General features: G+C 44.5%; 1 protein-coding gene across 1 annotated transcript in view; it reads left to right on the top strand.

The window, feature by feature from the left end:
• CCHR6.PART0H7orf57 (chromosome chr6.part0 C7orf57 homolog) overlaps window positions 1-22,907 on the top strand; it is a 1,417,733-nt gene that overhangs the window by 391,938 nt on the left and 1,002,888 nt on the right. Inside the window, exon 2 of the mRNA XM_044074768.1 lies at window positions 17,970-18,140. Within this exon, the coding sequence (XP_043930703.1) occupies window positions 17,981-18,140 (160 nt within the window). The 5' untranslated portion in view covers window positions 17,970-17,980. The remainder of the gene's footprint in view (window positions 1-17,969; window positions 18,141-22,907) is intronic.

Here is a 22,907-nt window from a genome sequence, read left to right as displayed (position 1 = left end):
ATGCCCTGACCCTGTAAATGGAGAAAGAAAAGTTGCGCCGCTCCTCCACCATTTATTTAAAAAAAAAAAAAAGAAACTTCCCTGTTTGTGGCTGAGCAGCTTAATTTCCACGTTTGTGGCTAAGCAACTATTTGCCCTTAGTTTGGAGAAGGAGCAACTTCATGTTTGCGGCTGAGGCTGAGCAGCTGCTCACTTTGCCTTGTGTTTTCTGCCAGCAGTTAGAACTTGGAGATAAATTTAAACAGCTGTTCTTTTCCCTCCAAGTAAGACAGGTCCTGTATTTATGTTGATCGCTGTATGGGTATGGGTATGAGTATACTTTCTCTCCCTTTTTCCAGCAAATAGAAATTAATGCAGAGCTGACTATCGATCTGGACGATCTTATTGGCAGAACTTGAAGAGGTTTTTTTGATGTTCTTCATCTCACATTGCTGCAGTCCTTACACTTGGGGTAGTCCGCTGTCCTCGGTAATATCATCAAGGCGCATTTGACTGACATCAGCAGGGTACAAATGCGCATGACCGACGCCATATCCTCAGTCTTTTGCCGCATGGTCCGATGCAGAAGCAGCGCGCAGTGCCGTTCGGCGCTCTGAAATATTTCGATTCGGAGTTTCAGACCGAGTCAAAGTTGGCTTTACCCGTGCTAGAATATTTTGTTTTTCTTGCCTCAGTGGTTTACCGGATGTCAGAAAAAGTTAATAACTGTATTTCTTGTGGGAAACAGATACCGATTATCACAATTTGTGTATTCCTTGTTTGGGAACTGAGCACGACGTTGTTGGGTGTCGCTTTGTGCTAGGTTCAATAAACGCACTATTAAGGTTAGATTGTGCCAGGTTGGTCTTTGAGCTGGCGTTGTACAATATATGCCCCGGGATGCTCGACGCCTGCTTCTTCAAAGAAGCGCAAAGACAAAGCAGCTAAATCTAGGCTAGAAGAGTCGTCCGAACCGGACGCCGGTTCTTCAGTGGAACCGGTGGTTCCACCGGAGGCTTCTCAGGAATCTCAGGGGGATACCTTGATTTTGCAGGATGTGGCCTCTCAGGAGGCAGGTCAAGCTGAAGGGGCTTCTCAGGTTACTATACTCCCTTCTCTACCCAGGGTGGTTAGGCCCTCTCCTTCTGTTTCTAAGGCTTCTCCCAGAGGCAGGCCAGGTTTAGCTTCAGTTGGGGTCACTCCTAGCTCTTCAGGATCTGTTCCCAAGAAACAAATGCTTAAAATGGCAGAAGACTTAATTACATTGATTAGAGGTTCTTTGCCCCCTCCTGATAAGAGGCCTAGGGTTGATCCAGAGTTGGGAAGTTTTGATCAAGCTTCGGATGCGTCAGAGTCTTCGGCTGAAGACTTGCAGGAGTATTCTCCTTATTCTGATTCTGATGTGGATGATTCCACTCCTTCTGCTTCTCCTCCAGAGGATTTTTCTTTTTCAGAGACCCTTCATTCCATGAGGGAGCATTTTAAGTGGGAAGGTCAGGACTTCTCTGATTCCAGGAAAAGGCTTAGGGAATTTTTGCTTTTGCCCCAGCATAGGCCTTTAGCTATACCACCTGTTCTGGATGTTGTGGAAGATGTGTTTGCAGAGGCTTCACTTAATCCTGATTCTTTGCCTCCTGCTCCTGTTAAACCGGACAGGTATTACAGGGTCCCTGAGGCTCATAAATTTCTTTATAAGAGTCCTAGGGCGGACCCAGAAACAGTTAGTCAGGGACCTAAGGGGGTTAAGGCCTCTGTGGTTAAAAATCCGGTCCCTCCAGATAAAGAGGCCAGAGCTTTGGATAGATGGGGAAAGAAAATCTATACTTCTTCCACCTTAGCTATGAGGGCTTTGAATTGCCAGTTTCACATGTTAAAATATCAAAATTATCTTCTTGCTCAATTGAAGTCTAAGGTAGATGCTTTGGCAGAAGGCATTGAGTGCAAAGAATTACAAGATTTGGTGCATGTCTCTGAACAGGTGGGCAAGCATTCTTTACAATGTGGTTTTGATGCTGTACAGGCCTCGTCCAGGGTGGCTGCCACTGGGTCAGTTCTTCGCAGGCATGCCTGGCTGAGGGATCAGAATTTATCTGAACATGTTAAAGCAAGGATTTTGGATGCTCCTTTACAGTCTGATGTGTTGTTTGGTGCACCTGTGGAGTCAGTCTTGAAGAAAATGGAAGATAAGGCTAAGTCTATGCAGACTGTTAAAGATTTTTTGCAAGTTCAGCCTCAAATTTAGTAGGAATTGGCCTGCTAAGGGGTGGTTCTTATGATCAGTCTAGGGGTAGATCTAGACGTGGTAGAGGCAGAGTTCAGAGCTCCTTCAGGCCTAGAACAGGGAGTTCACCTGCACAATCTTCTGGGGAGGGCAGGGGCCAGTCCTTTCGTAAACAGGCCCAATGACCTACCTTTTCAGCTGCCAGATCCTTCTTGTCTGGCAGCACCTTTGGGAGGAAGGTTGGCACTCTTCAAGGAAAATTGGAGTCTGGTTACCCAAGACAGATGGGTATTGGATATCATACACCAAGGTTACAGGTTTTATTTCCATACCTTGCCTCCTTTCAAAGGCATGCCGGACGTTCCTCCTCAACAAAGACTAGAGGCTCACAAACAAATTTCTCTGTTACTTCAAATAGGAGCCATACAACCGGTCCCTCTGCCAGAAGTGGGCCTAGGATTTTATTCTCGCCTGTTCCTAGTACCAAAGAAGGGGAACACGTGGAGACCAATTTTGGATTTATCTATCCTCAACACTTATCTGGACATTCCCAAGTTCAAAATGTTGACACTACAACAGCTTTTGCCTCTGCTGGGCAAAGATCACTGGATGGTGACTTTGGATCTCAAGGAAGCTTACCTTCATGTTCCTATCAGGCAATGTTGCAGGAAGTATCTGCTTTCCGAGCTGGGACTTCTCATTATCAATTCTCTGCATTGCCCTTTGGCTTATCTACTGCGCCCAGAGTGTTCACGAAAGTTCTGGCTCCAGTCATAGCTTTCCTCAGGCTAAGAGGTATACAGATCTATCCTTATTTGGACGATTGCCTGATTCTGGCACAAGAAAGGGACGAACTTCTTCATTTACAGTTTGTGATAGCAGTGCTAAGATGCCTGGGGTATTCTGTGAACGAAATAAAGTCCAGTCTAGTACCCTCTCAGGACATGTGCTTTCTGGGTGTGAGACTGAATACAGCATCCCAGATGGCCTTTTTGACCCCGGACAAACAAAAGAATCTTTCTCTGTACTTCCGTCACTTGTCTCATCAGTCCAGGCTGACTGCAAGGACAGTCCTTCAAGCCTTGGGGTTCATGGCATCTGGTGCTTCCCAATGCCAAACTGCATATGAGGAAGCTACAATGGTATCTCAAAAATGTATGGACTCAGCACTGCCAAGATATGGACACTGTCATTCAGATAATACCTTGCATTCAAAAGGAATTTTGTGGTGGGCTCAGGAATGTCACCTAAACAAGCGACTCTCTGTGACCCGGCCAGAGGCGAGTCAGATTCTAACGACAGATGCCTCGGACATAGCTTGGGGAGCTCATCTAAATGGAAAATGGGTACAAGACACGTGGCCTGCCAGACTTCAACATTTACATATCAACTTGAAGGAGATGTTAGCAGTCCAATTTGCATTAATAGCTTTCAAGGATTTACAGGTGTTGATTCTAACAGACAACACAACTGTCATGTGGTACATCAACAAGCAAGGGGACACATTCTTACCCTCTATGCAGACAAGCAATGATTTTGTGGGAGACTGCTCTCAGTTTACAGCTGAATCTTCAGGCAAGGTTTCTGCCGGGAGCACAGAACTCCTTAGCAGATGTGTTGAATTCTGGATCCCCACGAGTGGAAATTGGATCCTCATGTATTTCAGAAATTGACAGTGTCCTGGGGAACTCCAGACATAGATCTGTTCGCTTCTCCACTAAACTACCAGCTGCCAAAGTTTGGTTTCATCCCACAGCTTGGAAAGTGGATGCTCTTTCTTTCAGTTGGAAAAATCTTCATGTGTATGCCTTTCCACCTCTGCCTCTCCTCCCAAAGGTACTTCTAAAGGTCCGACAGGACAAACCAAGGATGATTTTAATAGCTCCAGATTGGCCTCGACAGCACTGGTACCCATTACTGAGAAGTCATGGCCTTTCCCTTCGATTCCACACCTGTTGTCTCAGGAGGGCAGTCATTTACTCAATGTCAAGCTTCATTCTCTTCACCTAACAGCTTGGCATATTCGGTTTTGAACCATAGAGGGTCTCAACTTCCACAGCAAGTTTTGAATGTGATTTTGGATGCAAGAAGGCCTAGTACAAGGAAAGTGTACGCAGATAAATGGAAGAGATTTTTATTTTGGAGTGCAGCAAATGATTTTGATGTTTCTGAGCCTAATGTAAGTGTGGCTCTTCAATATCTTACTGAGTTATTGGACAAAGGTTTGTCCTTTTCTTCTATTAAGGTTCATGCTGCAGCAATTTCGGCACACTATGACTGTGACCCACCATTGTTTTCTCATCCTTTGTTCAAGCAATTTCTTAGAGGGGCAAAGAATATAAGACCCGAGCTCCTACTCCTGCTTGGGATCTCAATTTTGTGTTGGAGAAACTCACTCTACAACCTTTTGAGCCTGCAGCTACTACTGAGTTGAAATATCTGTCATGGAAGACTGCTTTTTTGTTGGCCATTACCTCTGCAAGAAGGGTTTCTGAATTGCAGGCCCTTATGGCGGTTGAGCCTTTCTTAATTTTCCATAAGGATAGGGTATCCTTAATCCTTCCTTTATGCCTAAAGTGGTTTCTAGTGTGGCTTTAAACCAAACTATTCATTTGCCTACTTTTATGCAAATCCCCAAAATAAAGGGGAAAAGATTTTGCACACTTTAGATGTACACAGACAATTATTTAAGCAGGACTAAGTTATTTGTTTCTTTTGCTTTGAGTTCTCAGGGCAAGCCTGTGTCAAAACAAACTATTTCTAAGTGGATTGGGTTTTGCATTGCTTTCTGTTATTCCCATCATGGCAAGGAGATTCTAGCTGGGATTAGGCCTCATTCCACTAGGGCTACTGCCACAGCATTTTTAAGGGGTGGCAACTAAGGATATTTTGGAGGCAGCTACTTGGGAGTTCAGAAGCATTACCACCTTCCTCTTTACTCTAAATCTAGGGCTGGTTTTGCCACTGCTATTTTACAGGGCATTTTGGCAGCTCCTGCTTCTTTATAGTTTTGCCATCCTCCCTTACCTCTGCTTTGGGATTCTACCCAAGTGTAAGGACTGCAGCAATGTGAGATGAAGAACATAGTACAGTTTTGTACCTACCATAAATGTAGATGTTCAAGATCCACATTGCTGCAGTCCATTACCCTCCCTCCTTCCCTCTGTAGTTAGAGGTGGTTGTGTGGGCTGGGTTGTAAATTTTGTGTATTTTGTATATATTGTACATATTGTTAGTGCAAGGGTGGTTGGTTGGTTGTTTGCTGTCTTTGGGTTTGACCTTTCTTTTAGGGTCTTCTGACATCTGGGGCAAGAAAAGACTGAGGATACCTGATGTCAGTCAAACGCCAGCCTTATACTTTGATATTCGGGCCGACCGAGGACAGCGGACTACCCCAAGTGTAAGGACTGCAGCAATGTGGATCTTCGAACATCTACATTTATGGTAGGTACAAAACTGTACTTTTGTTTTATCAAGGCTTGAATAAGAAGCGGTGCCTGAATGCAGCTGACAATTGTCCAGATTTTCACAGAATGTCCAGATTTTTGCTTTATTTAGTCTGTTTCTCATAAAGTGGTATTTTTCTGGTAAATCGTCGAGGACTGAAGTCAGAAAATAATGGCAGACATTTGAGCTTTAGATTTCATATGTTTCAGAAAATGTGTATGAATGCAAATTTGGCCCTTTTGCCCCCCCTCCCCCATTATAAGAGGCTTCCATATTTTTTTTTTTCGCTGAAGAGGTTGAGAGGGATTTGTGTGTGTGTGTGTGTGTGTGTGTGTGTGTGTGTGTGTGTGTGTGTGTGTGTGTGTGTGTGTGTGTGTGTGTGTGAGAGAGAGGTAGGTAGGTGTGTGTGTATGTGTGTAAGAGAGAGGGAGGCAGGTGTGTGTGTGTAAGAGGGAAAGAGGTGTGTGTATAAGAGGTAGGCAGCATACTCTTCAGGTGTCCAGGTTTTTGCAGATTGTTGATTTTTGCCTCATATTTTTAGTCTGTTTCTAATAAAATGGTGTTTTTTTGGAAAATCCCTGACAAATGATTGAGGACTGAAGTCAAAGTAATGACAGACATTTGAGCTTTAGACTTCATAGTTTTCAGAAAAGTCATACTAATGTAAAACTTGTTCTATTAACGTTATAAGTTTATAAGAGCAATAATTAAAATGTGTCCTTTGTGTTGGCCCTCTGACCCCCGTTATGACAGGTGCATTTTTCAAGGAATTTAGCTTCAAGTGCATTTTCAAGGAATTGTGAGCTTCAAGGGAAGAGGAGTTTGCTGCTGCTCTTCCTAAGTCAGTCTACAATGTGCAACTTCTTTGTTTAGCTAGCTAGCAAATGGAGTCACTATTGCAGTGTTAACAGCACAACAGGTATCATACTTGCATTTTAATGCAGAAGGCTGTGGGTTGTACTCTCACAGCATATTGATAGATTGCTGATGTTGTGTTGCATTTTTAGGGGGTGGGCTACTGAAGTCCTGAATACATCCTCCTTTGGATGAGATGCATATTAATTATGAACCCGTTTTCCTTTTGCCATCCATGCAATATTACCAGCTTGCTATTTTTTTAATGTAGCATAAGTGGTGCAGCGGTTAGCATTGTCGCCTCACAGCAAGAGGTTCTCCGGCTCGATTCTTGGCTGGGGTGCCTTCTGTGCAGAGTCTGCATGTCCTAACTGTGGTCGCTTGGGTTTTCTCCGGGTGCTCCGGTTTCCTCCCACATCCCAAAGACATACAGTAGGTGGATTGGAGACACTAAATTGGCCCTAGGTGTGAGTGTGTGCATGTGTATGCCTTCTGTGGAAAGTTGGGTGCCGGGCTGGCAACTCGACACTGTAAAACTCCACTGCCAGTCATGAGCAGACAGATGATCTGCTGTGACGAACCCTAACTGGGAAAAGAAGAAGCATAAACGGGCAATTTATTCTTTTCAAGGGCAGCAGGCACTCAATTTGTAGATGAAACACTGAAATTTAAAGTTGTTTGCTAGCAGCTGCCTCTTAGTTACAGATGTCTTAAGGTGGAATTACTCAGATGATTTACTTCTGCTGAGATTGTCCATATTGACTGATACTGATCTGTTGTAATGACAGAAGTTTGTGTGGCCTTTTATGGTTGAAATGTTCTTAGTTGGGCAGTTTTGTCATTATTGGTTCATATGTTTTGTTTCAATGCTTACTGGAAAAAATGTGCAAAACTATACATTTAAAATATGTACTACCAAGTGGTGCTGTATTATACAAGGGATATAATTTAATTATTGTGTATTAAAATTTAATTATGCAGTTAGGAAGGTGAATCAAAGAACTTTTGCATGGTTCTAAAAATGTTTGCAAAGGACCTATACTTTGAAAACAGCCCAAAGGTAAACTTAATCCGCCATTGGCCAGATGCATTTTCTTTGAATGTGGGTGTCAATGCTGTTCCAATGAATGAGCTTCAAAGGCAGAGAATTTTTAATGCTGTTTGTTTTCATTATGAGATTATATTGCTTTGTTTAGCTCTAGCAAATGTCTATCAGTGTTTGTGTTATAAAAATTCCAAATATCTGTAATCATTGTAGAAGTAAAGCAGAAAACAAGTATGCACACTGAGAATTTTGAACAGTGTTTATAGCAAATGGAGAGAAATAACCAAGTAATGGGACACTGAAATGGCTGCCTGGTGGGGGGGGGCTGTTTGGTGGGGTTAGGGGGGGATCCAAATGTAATGTATGTATGTATACCGCCACCTGTAGGGGTCCACCAAAATATTTCCAGTATAAAAGAGGTCCTGTAGCTTGCAAAATTTTAGAACCACTGCTCTAGATGATCAGAAACCTCAGATGTTATGTGATCCTATCTTGCCTACATTCTGTACTGATGGGCTCGGAGCCGATCCCTCGGCTCCGACTCGACACGCTTATGCTATAGAGCGAGGCCTCTTATTGGCTGAGCTATCTTTATCCCAGGATGCACCACCACTAATCCCCCAGATCTCGTTTGCCGCTTACAAGCTTAGACGTGGTCTCAACTTGGCTGGGCTAAGTACTATTTATTTAGGCTTTTTCCTGTCAGAAATTTGCTTGCTTTAAACCCAAAAGCTGTTTAACAGCTATTGTTGTCATACGAGTGTGTATTGATCAATTTTTGTTGAGAAATTTGTGTTTTTTTCATCGGGGAAGGTTTCCCGTTTTAGTTAGAGGGGCCTTCCCCTGTTGCCTTGCTATTACTGTTTCTTTCGTGGGTCAAGTGCCCGTTTAAGTTAGAGGGTCTTGACTCTCTCTCTTTCTGTGTGGTTTGTTCAACTGTATTGTAAAAAAAAAAAAAAAAAAACTTTTTTCTATTGTTGCTCTTAAACTGTTTAGTTTGTTGTATTTCTCTTCATACAGGTACTGTTTTAGAAATTAGTTATGTCCAAAGAGCATAGACCCTCCGGGTTTAAAAAGTGCACGAGGTGTGGTTATAAAATGTCCATAACGGACTACCACTCCTCGTGCGTCTATTGCTTAGGCGCCAAGCACCTACAAGAATCTTGTAGCGTGTGTCACGCCTTCTCATCAAGGGTCCTCCAGGAGAGGAAAAACAAATTAATCCTTAAGGGGTTAATTAAGCCATCCTTCGAGGAGGCTTTATCTTCCTCTCCCCCTTCAAAAAAGAAGAAAGCGTCGGCTCCGACCAGTCAGTCGGAACAGACTGCTAAAAAATCTAAGCAGACTTCTCCATCGGCTCCACGGACTTCGGAGCCGAGGGCAGAACGGTCTGCCTCGATGCCTCCAGCTTCGACCCCTCTGGTTTCGGAGCAGAGGACTGGGGCATCGAGAGGCGGGTCACCTTCATCGGCTCCACTGATATTGGAGCCGATAAGGGTTACCGGCTCAGACTCTTCCCCCTCGGAGCTGAAGTCCTTATCGGCACCGAGGGAAATTACCTTGAGATCTCCCTCTGAGCCGATAGTGGTAGAGTCCATTCGGAGCCGGTCCCCGAGTCCTTTGGAGCCGATGGAGAAATCGGTTCGGGCCCGATCGGTATCCTCTAGATCATCCAAGATGTCTGATTCGGACATCGACAGGGTGCTCCTAAGACTCTTCCAGTCTCCGGTGTTCCAAAAGCTAGTTTCAGCTCCAGCCCATTCGGCTTCGGAGCCGATGGTCCACTTTCCTACTATGGTTCCTCCTCCAACAGCCTCGGCACCGTTGGAGCCGGTGCTGGTGGAACCGGTGGAGGTTTTAGGGTCGGGCCCGACCCTTGCTCCACCTCCGGCTCTTGGGTCGGAGTTCAGTACACGGACTTCTTCTGTCGGGCCTGGGGGGGAGGCTTCGGGATTGATGTTTTCGGTCCCAAGTCTCCCTCTTGGTGCGTCGGCGGCGGGAGTGCCGTCCACTGTCGTGGCCACGGAGGTGGGACACTCCCAGGATTCTGGTGGTCCCGCTATGAGGAGTGCGTTAGCCAAATCTTCCTTGGCTACCTCCACGGTCTCCCCAGCTCCTTCCCGGCAGTCCCCTGTCCTTAGACAGCAGTCCCCCCCCTTAGGCGGAGGTTACCCACTGCCCCACTCTCCCTTCTGCCTTTCCTCCTGGGAGGTCTCTCTTCGAGAACCCCAGGAGAAGAGATCGAGGCAAGAGGAAGCACGCTGACTTGATGCAGTCTCACTCATCAGACACTGATCTCGGCGATGCAGGGGGTCCCTAAGTCGCCTCTCGGATGATGTCTCCCCCGCTGTGAACAGGAGGGTAAGACTCGGACTGTCAGGGGCACGATTTTCCACTCCCTTCGGCCTTATCCCAAGGCTAAAAGAGGAGGGAAAATGTAGTTCCGTAGATCTCAGAAGCCTTACCCTCTCAGCAGGAGGATTCCCTTCCAGAGGCAGGGGAGGGGAAATTCTTCCGAAGGCGCCCCAGAGGCGGCAGAGGCCCTCGCAACACTGGAGACCGTGAGTCCTTTCGTGGCTCTTCAGCTTTTCACAGTCCCTGAGGGATTGCCCGACTGTGCAGCTCCGGATCCAGTCGGGGGGTAGTTTCTCGAAGCACCTAAAAGCCTGGGAAGGTATCACTCAGGACCGATGGGTGCTTCGAATTATCGCCGGAGGTTACACCATCCCATTCTCTCATTCCTCCCCTCAGTCCAAAAAAATCCCGGACCCGCCACCCAGTCAACAGGATACTGCAGCCTCAGAAGTTTCAGAGCTGCTGCAAAAAGGAGTCATCCAACCGGTCCCCGCAGACCAGATCAGATTAGGGACTTACTCAAGATTCTTTTTGGTGCCAAAAAAGACCGGGGACTTGAGGCCCATTTTGGACCTCAGCATCCTAAACCATTCAGTCAGAAAGTCCAAGTTCCGAATGGTCACCCCACAAACCATTCCCCCATTGCTGGAGAAGGGTGTTTGGATGTGCTCCATAGATCTCAAGGGCGCTTATTACCATATCATGGTACATCAAGCGTCCAGGAGACATCTGTGCTTCAGCCTAGGAGGCAGTCATTTTCAGTTCCGTGCGCTGCCCTTTGGTCTCACCACAGCCCCCAGGGTGTTCACCAAGTGTTTGGCAGTCGTGACTGCTCACCTGAGAAGTCTAGGATTCCAGGTGTTTCCGTATCTAGACGACTGGCTCCTAACTGCCACCTCCAGGCATCTACTACTGCAGAGCCTTCAAGCCACTATATCACTGGGCAGTTCCCTTGGAATCACCTTCAATTGGCCAAAGTCTGTGTTGCTGCCATCTCAATGAATAAGATTCATAGGGGTAGAGATAGACCCGCATTCGGTTTGAGTCTATCTACCTACAGACAGAATACAAACCATACAGACTCAAGTTCGAGCCTTACTTCCCAGGTCCAAAGCTCCAGCCAGGATGGTCCTGCAGCTATTGGGATCCATGTCCGCCACGGTTCTTCTAGTCCCCTTGGCAAGGTTGCACATGAGAATTCTCCAGTGGCTTCTTTCAGCTCAGTGGTCCTTTCAGGAACTCCCCCTCAGTCACCTCATATGGAATCTTGCAAACGGGACCTTCGCTGGTGGCTAGTGCCCTCCAATTTGGATCAGGGACGACCCTTTGTTCTACCTCCTCCTGCGGCCACTTTGACCACAGACGCCTCCCAGATGGGGTGGGGGGGGCATTCCCTGGACAGGTCAGTCCAAGGCAAATGGCACCCGGAAGAGACCCTACTTCATATCAACATCCTAGAAATGAGGGCAGTACTTCTGTCCCTTCAAGCCCTTCACGATTATCTCCCTCAGGGTAATTGCGTTCACTCAGACAACATGTCAGTTGTCTGGTACCTGAACAAACAGGGAGGGACCAGATCCTATCCTCTTTGCAGAGAAGCCATGAGAGTTTGGGAATGGGCAGTCTCGACCAAACGCTTTCTAGTGGCTACTCGCATACCAGGCAAGTCCAATGTGATAGCCGACAGATTGAGCAGAACCATCCTCTCTCCTCACGAATGGTCTCTGAATATGACAATTGCAAGTCAGATTTTCAGCAAATGGGGAGTTCCGTGTTGCGATCTCTTCGCGACTCCTCTGAATGCGAAGTGCAAGGAATTCTTCTCTCTAACCCCGGCTCCGGGGAAGAGCCCCATGGACGCACTAGTCAGTCCTTGGCCCATCGGCTTGCTTTATGCCTTCCCTCCAGTTCCTCTCCTTCCCAGGGTGATTCAAAAGGCATCTCTCTTGGGGAGCAAAATGATCTTAATTGTTCCTTACTGGCCTCGTCAAGTATGGTTTCCCTACCTTCGGAAATATGCTCTGGAAGGTCCATGGTTCCTGGATCAGATCCCAGATCTTTTGGTTCATCAGTCGGGACTATTCCACCAGTCCCTGCACACCTTAAAATTGACTGCTTGGCTCCTCCTCTTCCGACTATAGTCAGGAGTCATACATTGGATCCAGAGGTTGTACACATATCTTCGGCCCATAAGTCTGCTACAAAGAAACTGTATTCTAGCAAATGGAAAAGATTTGCTATTTGGGCTCAACTCCGGGGCCTGGACCCCATCTCTATTCCCGTGGCAGAAGTACTAACATTTTTAACTTCTCTTTTCAATCAAGGCTCTTCAGTCTCTACCATCAAGGTCCAATTGGCAGTGATTTCCAATTTTCATGAATCCATAAACCCACCTTTAATGAGCAACAGATTGTGTAAGACCTTCTTGAAAGGTGCTGCTCTATTAAGACCTCCGATTTCTCATCCTGCACCTCCATGGGATCTCGATATAGTGTTACGCGCCTTGACTTCCTTCCCCTTTGAACCGGCGGCTACATGTGATCTAAAGTTTCTATCATGGAAGACAGCTTTTCTGGTGGCAATTACTTCTGCCAGAAGAGTTTCAGAGCTTCAAGCTTTGTCAGTAAAACCCCCGTACTTGGTTTTTCACAAAGACAGAGTATCTTAGGCCAAATCCTTCCTTTGTCCCTAAAGTTTGTTCCAGTTTCTGCTTACAACAATCGTTAGAACTTCCAGTTTTTTTTCCAAAATATTCTAACAAAGCGGAATTCATATTCCACACACTAGATGTCCACAGGCAGTTGTGTTTTTATTTAGACAGGACCAAACAAACAAGGAAAACAGATCAGTTGTTTGTATCCTTTCCAGACAATAAATTGGGCAAAGCTGTCACAAAGGTCACTATTGCCAAATGGATCAGGGACTGTATTACTCAAGCTTATTCCTATTCTAACAAAGAGCTTACCACCTCTGTCAAAGCTCATTCTACAAGGGCTATGGCTACTTCGATAGCATTTCATTCTAAGCTTGCCATTAGTGACATTTGTGCTGCAGCTACATGGTCTTCCCGCACACTTTTATTTCCCACTACAAATTGGATGTGGCATCCAGAGGACGAGCTTCATTTGGTTCCACAGTGCTCAGGAGTGTTTTCCAATGAGCCACCCAGGATTTAGGTGCTAGGGACGCTGTCCCATCAGTACAGAATGTAGGCGAGATAGGATCACATAACATCTTTTAGTTATGTACTTACCATAACTTTAGATGTTTGGGATCCATCTCGCCTACATTCCTAATAACCCACCCTCCTTCCCCCTTCCTTGGAGATCAGAGGATATCAGAAGGTCCGAATCCTGTTTCATCTTGAAACATCTAACAATGTTATATAAACAAGTTGTGCATGTGTGCATGAATGTGGACAAACAAGATCTGGGGGATTAGTGGTGGTGCATCCTGGGATAAAGATAGCTCAGCCAATAAGAGGCCTCGCTCTATAGCATAAGCGTGCCGAGTCGGAGCTGAGGGATCGGCTCCGAGCCCATCAGTACAGAATGTAGGCGAGATGGATCCCAAACATCTAAAGTTATAAGTACATAACTAAAAGTTAGGTTGATTGAAATAGTAGTGTGTGTTGAAAGGTAGCAGTCGTGAAAAGCAAAACTGAGGGGAGCACCTTCAGGGATCCAGTGCTGATACCGGAGTATTTTAAAAATATTATAAGAAATTGTTGAGGGCCAAATAAGATGGGAGCAGGGGTGATGTTGAGATGCATAGTTTTTTTTTTTTTTTTTTTTTTAAAGAATTTGGAGTTACTAATGTTAATGAGAGATGAAGCTCAGTGTAATGCAGCTAATTAATTTGGAAGAATTGACTGATACCAGGGGGTAGCCTAGTGGGAACATTCCTGGTAGTGTTAGTTTGCTGACAGAGTTTTGAACTTTTTTGTCAGTGAAATGAAGACTAAATTGGTACCGATTTGTTTTAGTACTAGAGAGTAAGCAGATACTGTAATTGCAGAAGGAAACGTGGATTATGATCCTCTAAGGGAAACATTGGAGCTTTCCTTCATCACATAGACCAACATATGTTCTGAACCACAATTATGATCTATTTATGGCAGTCTTGGTGAAGAGAGTAGCTCCGTAAGTCATTAATATAGTTTCTTACCCCCATAGTACCATTTCTTTGCTTTATTATGTTCAGAACCCCTGTGTATTTCCTTTGTACATTTTTTTTTTAAATTTTTCTTAATTCCTGTTCTCATTCTTTTCAAGTAGTTGCAGTTTTGGAAAAAAAATGAGTGTGTGTTATTCACTTTTTTTCTCCTTGTCAGGTATGTGGTGATATCTTAGATCAGGTTTCTCTTCAGTCCATTTCATTGTAGCTGCAGAGGGCAGTATTTCTTTGAGAAAATATTTCTGAATATTTGGTGATCACTTTTATATTTTTTGTATTTTTGTTGTTGCAATATTTTGTAGGATTTTAGTGTGAGGGTTTTTACACTATATTTTCACATGTTCGGATTTTTTTAAATTTTTTAAACATTATTTCTTAATTGTTTTAAGTGTTTATTGACATATGTTTGTATTCAGAGTTTGATTTAATTGGGGTTGTTATATTTTTTGTTGTTAGTATATGATTTTTCCCATTACATTTTAAGGTGAGGTAGGCCTGTATTGATTTGTTTACTTTTATTAGGGTGATCTAATCAACCGATACAAATATCTGTGTATATATCATGTCTGTTGTATCTTTACCTCTATCAGTAACCCCCCCCACTTCTTTGTCAGAATAATTTCCAACCTTCCCTTTCAGTCTGCCTTGCATAACTAATTTTTATCTTATAATATACATACAGTAGAGTCTTCTTCTTTCGGCTTTTCCCGGTTAGGGGTCGTCACAACGGATCACCTTGTCCACTCATGATTGGCAGTGGAGTTTTACGGTGTCGAGTTGCCAGCCCGGCACCCCACCTTCCACAGAAGGCACACACACGCACACACTCACGCCTAGGGCCAATTTAGAATGTCCAATCCACCTGCAGCATGTCTTTGGGATGTGGGAGGAAACCGGAGCACCCGGAGGAAACCCACGCAACCACAGGGAGGACATGCAGACTCCATACAGAAGGCACCCCAGCTGAGGATCGAACCGGAGCACCTCTTGATGTGAGGCAACAATGCTAATCACTGCACCACCGTGGCTGCCCAATATACATACAGTAGAGTAATGGGAATAAATACAGTTTTTAACATCTCTACTCTCCTTTTCTTTTTTTAAAGAATGTCATGCTTCTCTTGAAAGATAGTGTTAAACCACTCCTTTCTTGTATACCTGTTGTAGTACTCCTATTAATTCCTTCTAGTCCCATCTGGGTCTCTGCTGATGTAATCTCGTCTTCTAGCCTTATCCCATTTATTAATTACATCTCTCCTAATATTCTAACCCCAAAACATCTTTATTAATTGTTTCTGTACAGACATCATAGGTTCTTGTGTGTTTACTAGGCTAATGACCACAAGGGCCTTTTTAAGCATAGCCATGCATCCCAAATGTCTGACAAGTTCTGGTACCCTTGATAAGTGTAAGCAGAGGCTTGGGAGATGAAACATTTACAAGCAGAGTCCTGGAAGATGAAAAATTTGTGGGCTGCCTGTGTCCTTTAGAGACATGCATGCAATCCAGGGATGAATTTCCTGTTCCCCATGTAGTTGTCCAAGTTGCACTTAAATTGGGTTAGGCAGGAACTCTTCTTCACCTGGATGGGGAGCCTGTTTCAGAGAAGGGGTAGTCTGTAGGATACACATCTGTCTCTCCAGCAGATCCTGTTTATATCTCAGGCAAGGTTTAAGTCTTTAGAATGGATACTTCTGGTGCGGTTTGTTTTGTGAATATGTATGAGGTCTATCGGGGTGGGGTCTGACAGTGCCTTGTTTACCAGGCATAGATCTCCCTCCAACAGTCTTTAGGAGACAGAATACAGGGATAGGGTCTTTAGGTGGTCTGCATAGGACATATTGCTTACTTCATCTTATATTCCTGTCATTTTTTTTTTAATCTACCTTTTACAATCCCTTTTATAAACTGTTTCTCTCCTTTCTGTCTTTCAGCTAACAAAGGATTTGCTTGTTGCTTTGTTCTAATACACATATACCTTTGTGTAATTATATATAGGCGTCTTATGTTGTTGTTGATGTCCTTGTTAAAAAAGCGCGAGTGTTCTGGTTTCGGCAAACCGAGAAAACTGATCAAAGTACAACTCTTGAATCGACCTCAGAAATTTTACCCCACTACGGTGGTTGACCCTTTGGAAAACCTTGCATGCCATGCAGAACAGTCAACCATTCCAAAAAATGGCTATGATGCACTGGAGGCTTCATTTCCAAATCTACTCCAAAAAAAAAAGAGGCTCTAGCGCCAGATAATGGAGTTAGCAAACATGAGAGCTGTGCTTCTTCCCATGCTGGGCAAGAGTCTTGGCTGGTAACTCTAGAACAGATTTAAAGGGGGTCATTTTTTTGCTACAAGCACTGGATACACAGTCAATTTACAAAAGTCAAATTGAACAAGTTAACAGCAAGAAAAGTTCTGGGGGCCTTGGGCTTCATGGCATCAATCATGCATAATTCCATTTCCCAGACTACATATGAGGAAACTACAGTGGTACCTAAAAGAAATTTATGGGTCCACACACAGACACAGTCTAGAAACAGAAATCCACTAATTCCATGCTTAAAACAGAAGACCATCTCAAAGAATGGGGGGAATGCCAGAGAGACTACTATTGCATCACCTCTCAATCACCAGCTCAAAAATTCTGCACAAGGACACCCACTAGCATGGAAAGTGGACTCTGGCTGATACAAACTACTACTACTAAAAAAAGGAAGAAAGAACAAGGATAATCCTGATAGCTCCAAACAAACCAAGACAACACTGGTACCTACACACTGAGGAGCATGTCTGAACAATATGTGGTTAAATAAATCCCTGATGCCTTGATGTTTAACTCAGAACAACTACAGCATCATACACCCAAACCTAAAGTTGACACTATCACCCTTTGAACCAGCAGCAAAGGAGGGTCACAGACTGCAAAGGCAATGGCAGTGCAACCCAATCTTCCACCAAGATAGAGAGTGTCCATGAGAGGACTAATCCTACATTTACCCCCCAAGGTAAGTGTCTTGTGTCTTTAAACCAGACAATCCACCTACCTACCCTTCTTTCCCACAAAACAGAGGGGAAAGAATACTGCATACTACCTTGGTACATATAGACAGCTACTACTACTACTACAGAAACAAAAAAATAGCAGAAAGACTGACCAACTTTTGTAGCCTAATGCAACAGGAAGGAAGGAAAAGCTATTTCGCCTTTACTTAGGAGAGGCAAACAAAAGACATTATTGAGGCGGCTACTTGACCTCCTCGGCATACATTTGCCAGGACAACCCAGTTGTTATGACTGCAGATGCTATCCAGTTCGGACATCTACATTTATGGTAGGTACAAAACTGTACTTTGTGTCTTTCGGCTTATCCTGTTTAGGGGTCGCCACAGCGGAACTCCGGTCCGCTAATGTTTGGTAGTGGATTTTTACGTGCCGAGTTACCAGCCCTGACGCACAACCTTCAACGAAGGCATGCCCATTCACGCATGCCTCCATACAGAAGATGCTGTAGCTGAGAATCGAATGCGACCAACGTCTTATCCTTTCTTTTTATATATAAATTGAACTGATTTCTTCTTTCTTATTTTATGGCCTTGTTTTTCAATGCTTCTTGGTGCTGTCCATTCCTTATGTCGTAATTCTTTTTTTTTTCATTTACAGGCTTTAAATTAGAACATATTTAGAGCACTTACACAGTCATAAAAGACCAAACAAATAATGTGTATGTCTTGTGGACATTTGTTGGACATAGAATATCTTCTGAGTTTGTTACTTTTATAAGATTCTTCGTATTATCTAGCCATGTGGTAAATTCAGTCTCTGCTGCAAAATTTCGTGTTCTTTGCTCTCTCTAATTTTTTAATTGTTTATCTTTTTACCAATTTTATTAGACAGGAGGCAAAATAATGGACGTTACAGACCTAGCTATGCATCACACTTCAAATATTCCTGGTCTAGGAGACTTTTCCAGCCCTACAAATGAAGACAAATATGGTAAAAATCGAAAATGGATTCGAGAGACCGATTCTGATTATGTTAAGCTTGCTAAACAGGGAGGTCATAAAGGTATGTTTGTAGATTACAAATGCTTGATTGTGGTTTAAGATCTTTTAGACAGTACTTAGACTTGAAGCAGTTTTGTTTCAACAATTAAGGTAGCAAAATAAATGTTTATTCTCTGTTGCATATTCACTAGGAAAATAACTGTTGTCTGTTTAGATAGAATGCATTTTTTTTTTAATGTGAGGGAATGACTTTTGCCAGTGGAAGGAGGCAACATGCCAAGTCTGCCTGACTGTGCCTCAAGCTGTTAAGCAGCTGCATTGTACAGTAAGTACTTTTTTTCCTTTTAATTAAGCCCACAGACTATTGTTTACCACCAATATATCTGTAGTAGGTTGCTTTGCATACACACTTGTAGCTGTGCAGTTTAGCATCATATGTAGTACTTGCAGTACGGAAATACTTGCCTGTGATAACCAGCTTAACAGTCTTCATAAGAAAGGCTGTATTTCTATACCTGTGTAGTTATAGAATTGACACCTTGTAGTGGTTCAGAGAATATAATTTTATGTTCTTGTGTATTTTTGCCACTTAAGTTTTATTAAAGTTTTCAAGCATACAACCGAACGCTATCAGGACCCAGTCATGCAAGCAGTTTCTTAGGAAACATCACTGATTTCAGAGCAGTTGATAGCTGAATTGGTGGGCTGAGCAGTCCCTGGACTGGAACCCCCTCAAACTAAATTTTAGGAGAAAAAATGCACCTAAAATTAAAGAACAAAACAAGTCTCCTCAAAGATCTAATAACTCAAATACACACCATTCTTTCATTTATTCGTTTAAATAGCCACACAACCATAACTGTTTAAATTGAATGAATGAAATGATGACTTGATATACTCACTGAATTCTGGGGAAAGTGTTACTGGCACTCTGCTTCCACATTGCCAGTGGGATCGTACTCCCTAATAGTTTGTGCTTGGGGCAGCCAAAACCTAGTTACAGTTTTGACTGACATTTAGATCTCCAACATTTCTAAAACTGATGGCAGAGCCTACACAAGTAGTGAATTATGTCTTACTTAACTGCCTAAGCCCGAGTACCTTCTCATGGCGCCTCTGTGTTTACAAAACCCGAGTGTGCCATGAGAAGATATGAATTGCAAGCTGTTACCTCCGAGTGCCTTCCAGCAGCGTGAGAAACTGTAGTGGAGATTTGTAGTTCGGCTTAATGTAAAACATGATGAAATTGTAATTCAACTTGTAATTTACCTTATATAGTTACGATTCAGCATGTTTTTACATTGAGGTTGCATTAAACTTTTATTAGAAAATCTTCGTCAAAAGTTGTTGATAAAGCAAGTGGTGGCAGCCAATCGGATTCTTGCAATCCAAGCCACCACTTGCATAACACTTCCACCCCCAGCGTAATTTTCTTTTGTTTTCCCCAATAAATAGAGGGTCCAGCAGCAGGTATTTTCTTTCTTTTTGCTGATATTTTTGCTACTGAATCCTATTTTAATGGGGCATTCACGGATTGCACGGAGATCGTTGGAGACCCATACCAATTTTGCAGTTACTAGGAGCTTCCCGTTGCTGTTCTGCTCATCCCAAGAACTGTTTTTTTTTTGTTTTCAGGTAAGCTACTTGATATAGACCTGTTATTGAAATGCCTTGTAAGCATAAAGAGCAATTGACGTGATTCCGCCTAGTTTTCCGAAAAATGCTGTGAAACAGCGGTTTACTTTACTTGTAGGTTAAGCATTTGTGTGCTGTGATAGTGACACTGAATAAGAAATGCAGAAGAAAGAGAGCTAAGCTGTGATGTTTTCATATTTGTGTATGTGGATATCCTTATAGATCTGTAATTTGAGTAAAAGAAATAGCTAGTAGTCATTCGTTACCTAAATTATATGCCTCATTACCACCTCTGAATACAATCCCAGTATTCTTGTGTTTCAAAGCATTGTAAGTGTTCAAACTCATGCCCTCCTTGACCTCCTTTTTTCATAGAAACACCATATAAAAATAAGAACATGTGCTGCTTCATCTTTAAAATTACTCAGACTTATAAAATCTGTCTTTTGGACCGTGTAACAATGTGTCTGTGTCTAGGCAGAGCTAGAAGAAAAGTTCACCAGCCTGCAACTAAAGGTTACAAAAAAAAAGACAGCCAGACATAAGATGGGGTACGAGGCGAGAGAACAAGTGCAGGAGACAATATTTGCAGGGCATAAGCAGAAAAAAGGTGTAGCTTTGTTCCTTGGCTCGGTTCAGCTTTCCTTATTTAATGGTAACGGCTGGTTTGATGTTATGTGATCCTATCTCGCCTACATTCTGTACTGATGGGTTCGGAGCCGATCCTCGGCTCCGACTCGGCACGCTATGCTATAGAGCGAAGTCTCTTATTGGCTGAGCTATTCTATATCCCAGGATGCACCACCACTACTTCCCCAGATCTCATTTGCCGCTTACAAGCTAGGACGTGGTCTCGAACTTGGCTGAGCTAAGTGCTTTTTCTGAGAGTTTTTTTCTGTCAGAAATTTCTTTAATCTTAACCCAAAAGCTGTTTTAACAGCTATCGTTGTGTATAATTGTGTTTTTGTGGATATTTTGTGGTAAAATTTTGTGACTGGACAGGGAAAGGTTTCTGTTTAAGTTAGAGGGGCCTTCCCCTCGTTCGTTAGTGAGTCTTCTTGTTTCGGAGAGGTCAAGTACCTGTTTTAGAGGGTTCTTGGCCCTCCTGTTGGTGTGTTTGTCATTCATGTAATTTTTCTTGGGCTTTCGCCTCTCCTGTTCAAAAAAAAAAAAAATAAAAATTTTTTTTGTTGTTCAAACCATTTGTACTGAGTTCCATACATAGTGCTTTTCTCTGACAAAGTGAATAGTGTCTACAAGCATTATGTCTAAGGAGCATAGACCCTCAGGATTTAAAAAATGTACAAGATGCAACTACAAAATGTCCATCACGGACGACCACTCCTTATGCGTGTACTGTTTAGGCGCCAAACACCTTCAGGAGTCTTGCAGCATGTCACGCTTTTTCCTCTCTGGTCCTCCAAGAGAGGAAAAATAAATTGATCTTAAAAGGGTTTATCAAACCCTCCTTCGAAGAGGCCATATCTTCCTCTTCCTCTCCAGCTAAGAAAAAGAAATAGTCGGCTCCGACCAGCCCGTCGGAACCGACCACTAAGAAATCTAGGCAGGCTTCTCCATCGGCTCCACGGACTTCGGAGCCGAGGGTGGAACGGTCTGCCTCGATGCCTCCAGCCTCGACTCTTCTGGTTTCGGAGCCGATGGCTGGGGCTTCGAGAGGCGGGTCACCTTCATCGGCTCCACTGATTTTGGAGCCGATGAGGGTTGCCGGCTCAGACTCTTCCCCTTCGGCGCCGAAGCCCTCCTTGGCACCGAGGGAAATTACTATGGAATCTCCCTCGGCACCGATATTGATAGAGTCTATTCGGAGCCGATGGAGAAGTCTGCTCGGACCCGGTCGGTCTCCTCCCGATCTTCCAAGATGTCGGATTCGGACATCAATGGGGTGCTCCAAAGGCTGTTTCAGTCTCCTGTATTCCAGAAATTAGTTTCGGCTCCAGCCCAATCTGCTTCGGAGCCGATGGCCCACCCTGTAGTTCTGTTTCCTCCTCCAACAGCCTCGGCACCGTTGGAGCCGGTGCTGGTGGAGCCGATGGAGGTTTTCGGGTCGGCTCAGACCCTTACTCCAACCCCGGCTTTCGGGTCGTAGTTCGGTACACGGACCTCCTCGGTCGGCCTCGGGGGTGACGCTTCGGGACCAATGTTTTCGGTTCTGAGCCTTCCTCTCGGTGCGTCGACTGCGGGGGTGCAGTCTACTGTTGTGGCCCCGGGGGTTGGACCTTCCCAGGACTCTAGTGGTCCGGCCTTCAGGGCCATGAGGAGTGCTTTGGTCAAATCTTCTTTGGCTACCTCCACGGTCTCACCGGCACCTTCCCTAGACACGGAGACTGGGTCTTTTGTAGTCCCCCTGTCGCTAGACAGCGGAGCCCGGGGGCCTGAGGTCACCCCCAGTGGGGTTTCCCCCCTCTTGGGGGTCCCTCTGAAGCTTCTTTGGAGGAACCCCCAAGGAAAAGACTGTGCAAGAGGAAGCACGTCGACTCCCCCGATGAGTCTCACGTCGGACACTGATCTTGATGATGCGGAGGGGTCCCCCAAGTCGTCCTCGGATGATGTCTCCTTTGCAGACATCTTGGAAGTCCTCAAACAACGAGGCGGCTGGCATTCCAAACCCCCCTTCCGCTGACGAGTCGGTGTTCCTCAAGGCCTTCGGGGCTCAGCCTTCCGCCTCCTGGGTGTCTCCGCCCTTCGACGAGCTCCTAGATTTGATCTGTCGAAGGGCGTGGGAGCATCCAGACTCTGTGGAACCGGTGCCGGCTCGCCCAAATAAATTCTTATCAGCACCCCCAGAGAAGGAGTTTCTGACCAAAGGTGTGGCTGTAGATGCCCTGGTGGTGGCATCTGCTACCCAACAAGATGTAGCAGAGGCTTCGACGTCCGTCCATCCTCCTAATAAGGAGTCTAGGAGCATGGATCGCACGGAAGTGCACCCTCAGTTCAGCGGCGTTTACCTTAAGGTCCCTGAACTATTTGACGCACTTCACTAGACTTCAGAGGGATCTGGTCAAGGAGCTTTCAGATACCCTCTTGGGTAACCTACCTGAGCAGTTGGCCCAGACTGTTGGCTCTCAGTTGGCTACTCTGTCATCGATATCAAACTCGTCCATGAGGCTCATTTCGTATGCAGCCGAGGGGGCGAGTAGAGCGGCGGGTACGGGTGTTGCTCTACGGAGGCAAG

The sequence above is a fragment of the Protopterus annectens genome, chromosome 6.part0 (assembly GCF_019279795.1).
Source record: "Protopterus annectens isolate FY-2018-M chromosome 6.part0, PAN1.0, whole genome shotgun sequence".
Classification (NCBI taxonomy): Eukaryota; Metazoa; Chordata; order Ceratodontiformes; family Protopteridae; genus Protopterus; species Protopterus annectens.
Note: the sequence above shows the minus strand (reverse complement) of the source record. Positions and strands in the feature narration are given on the sequence as shown.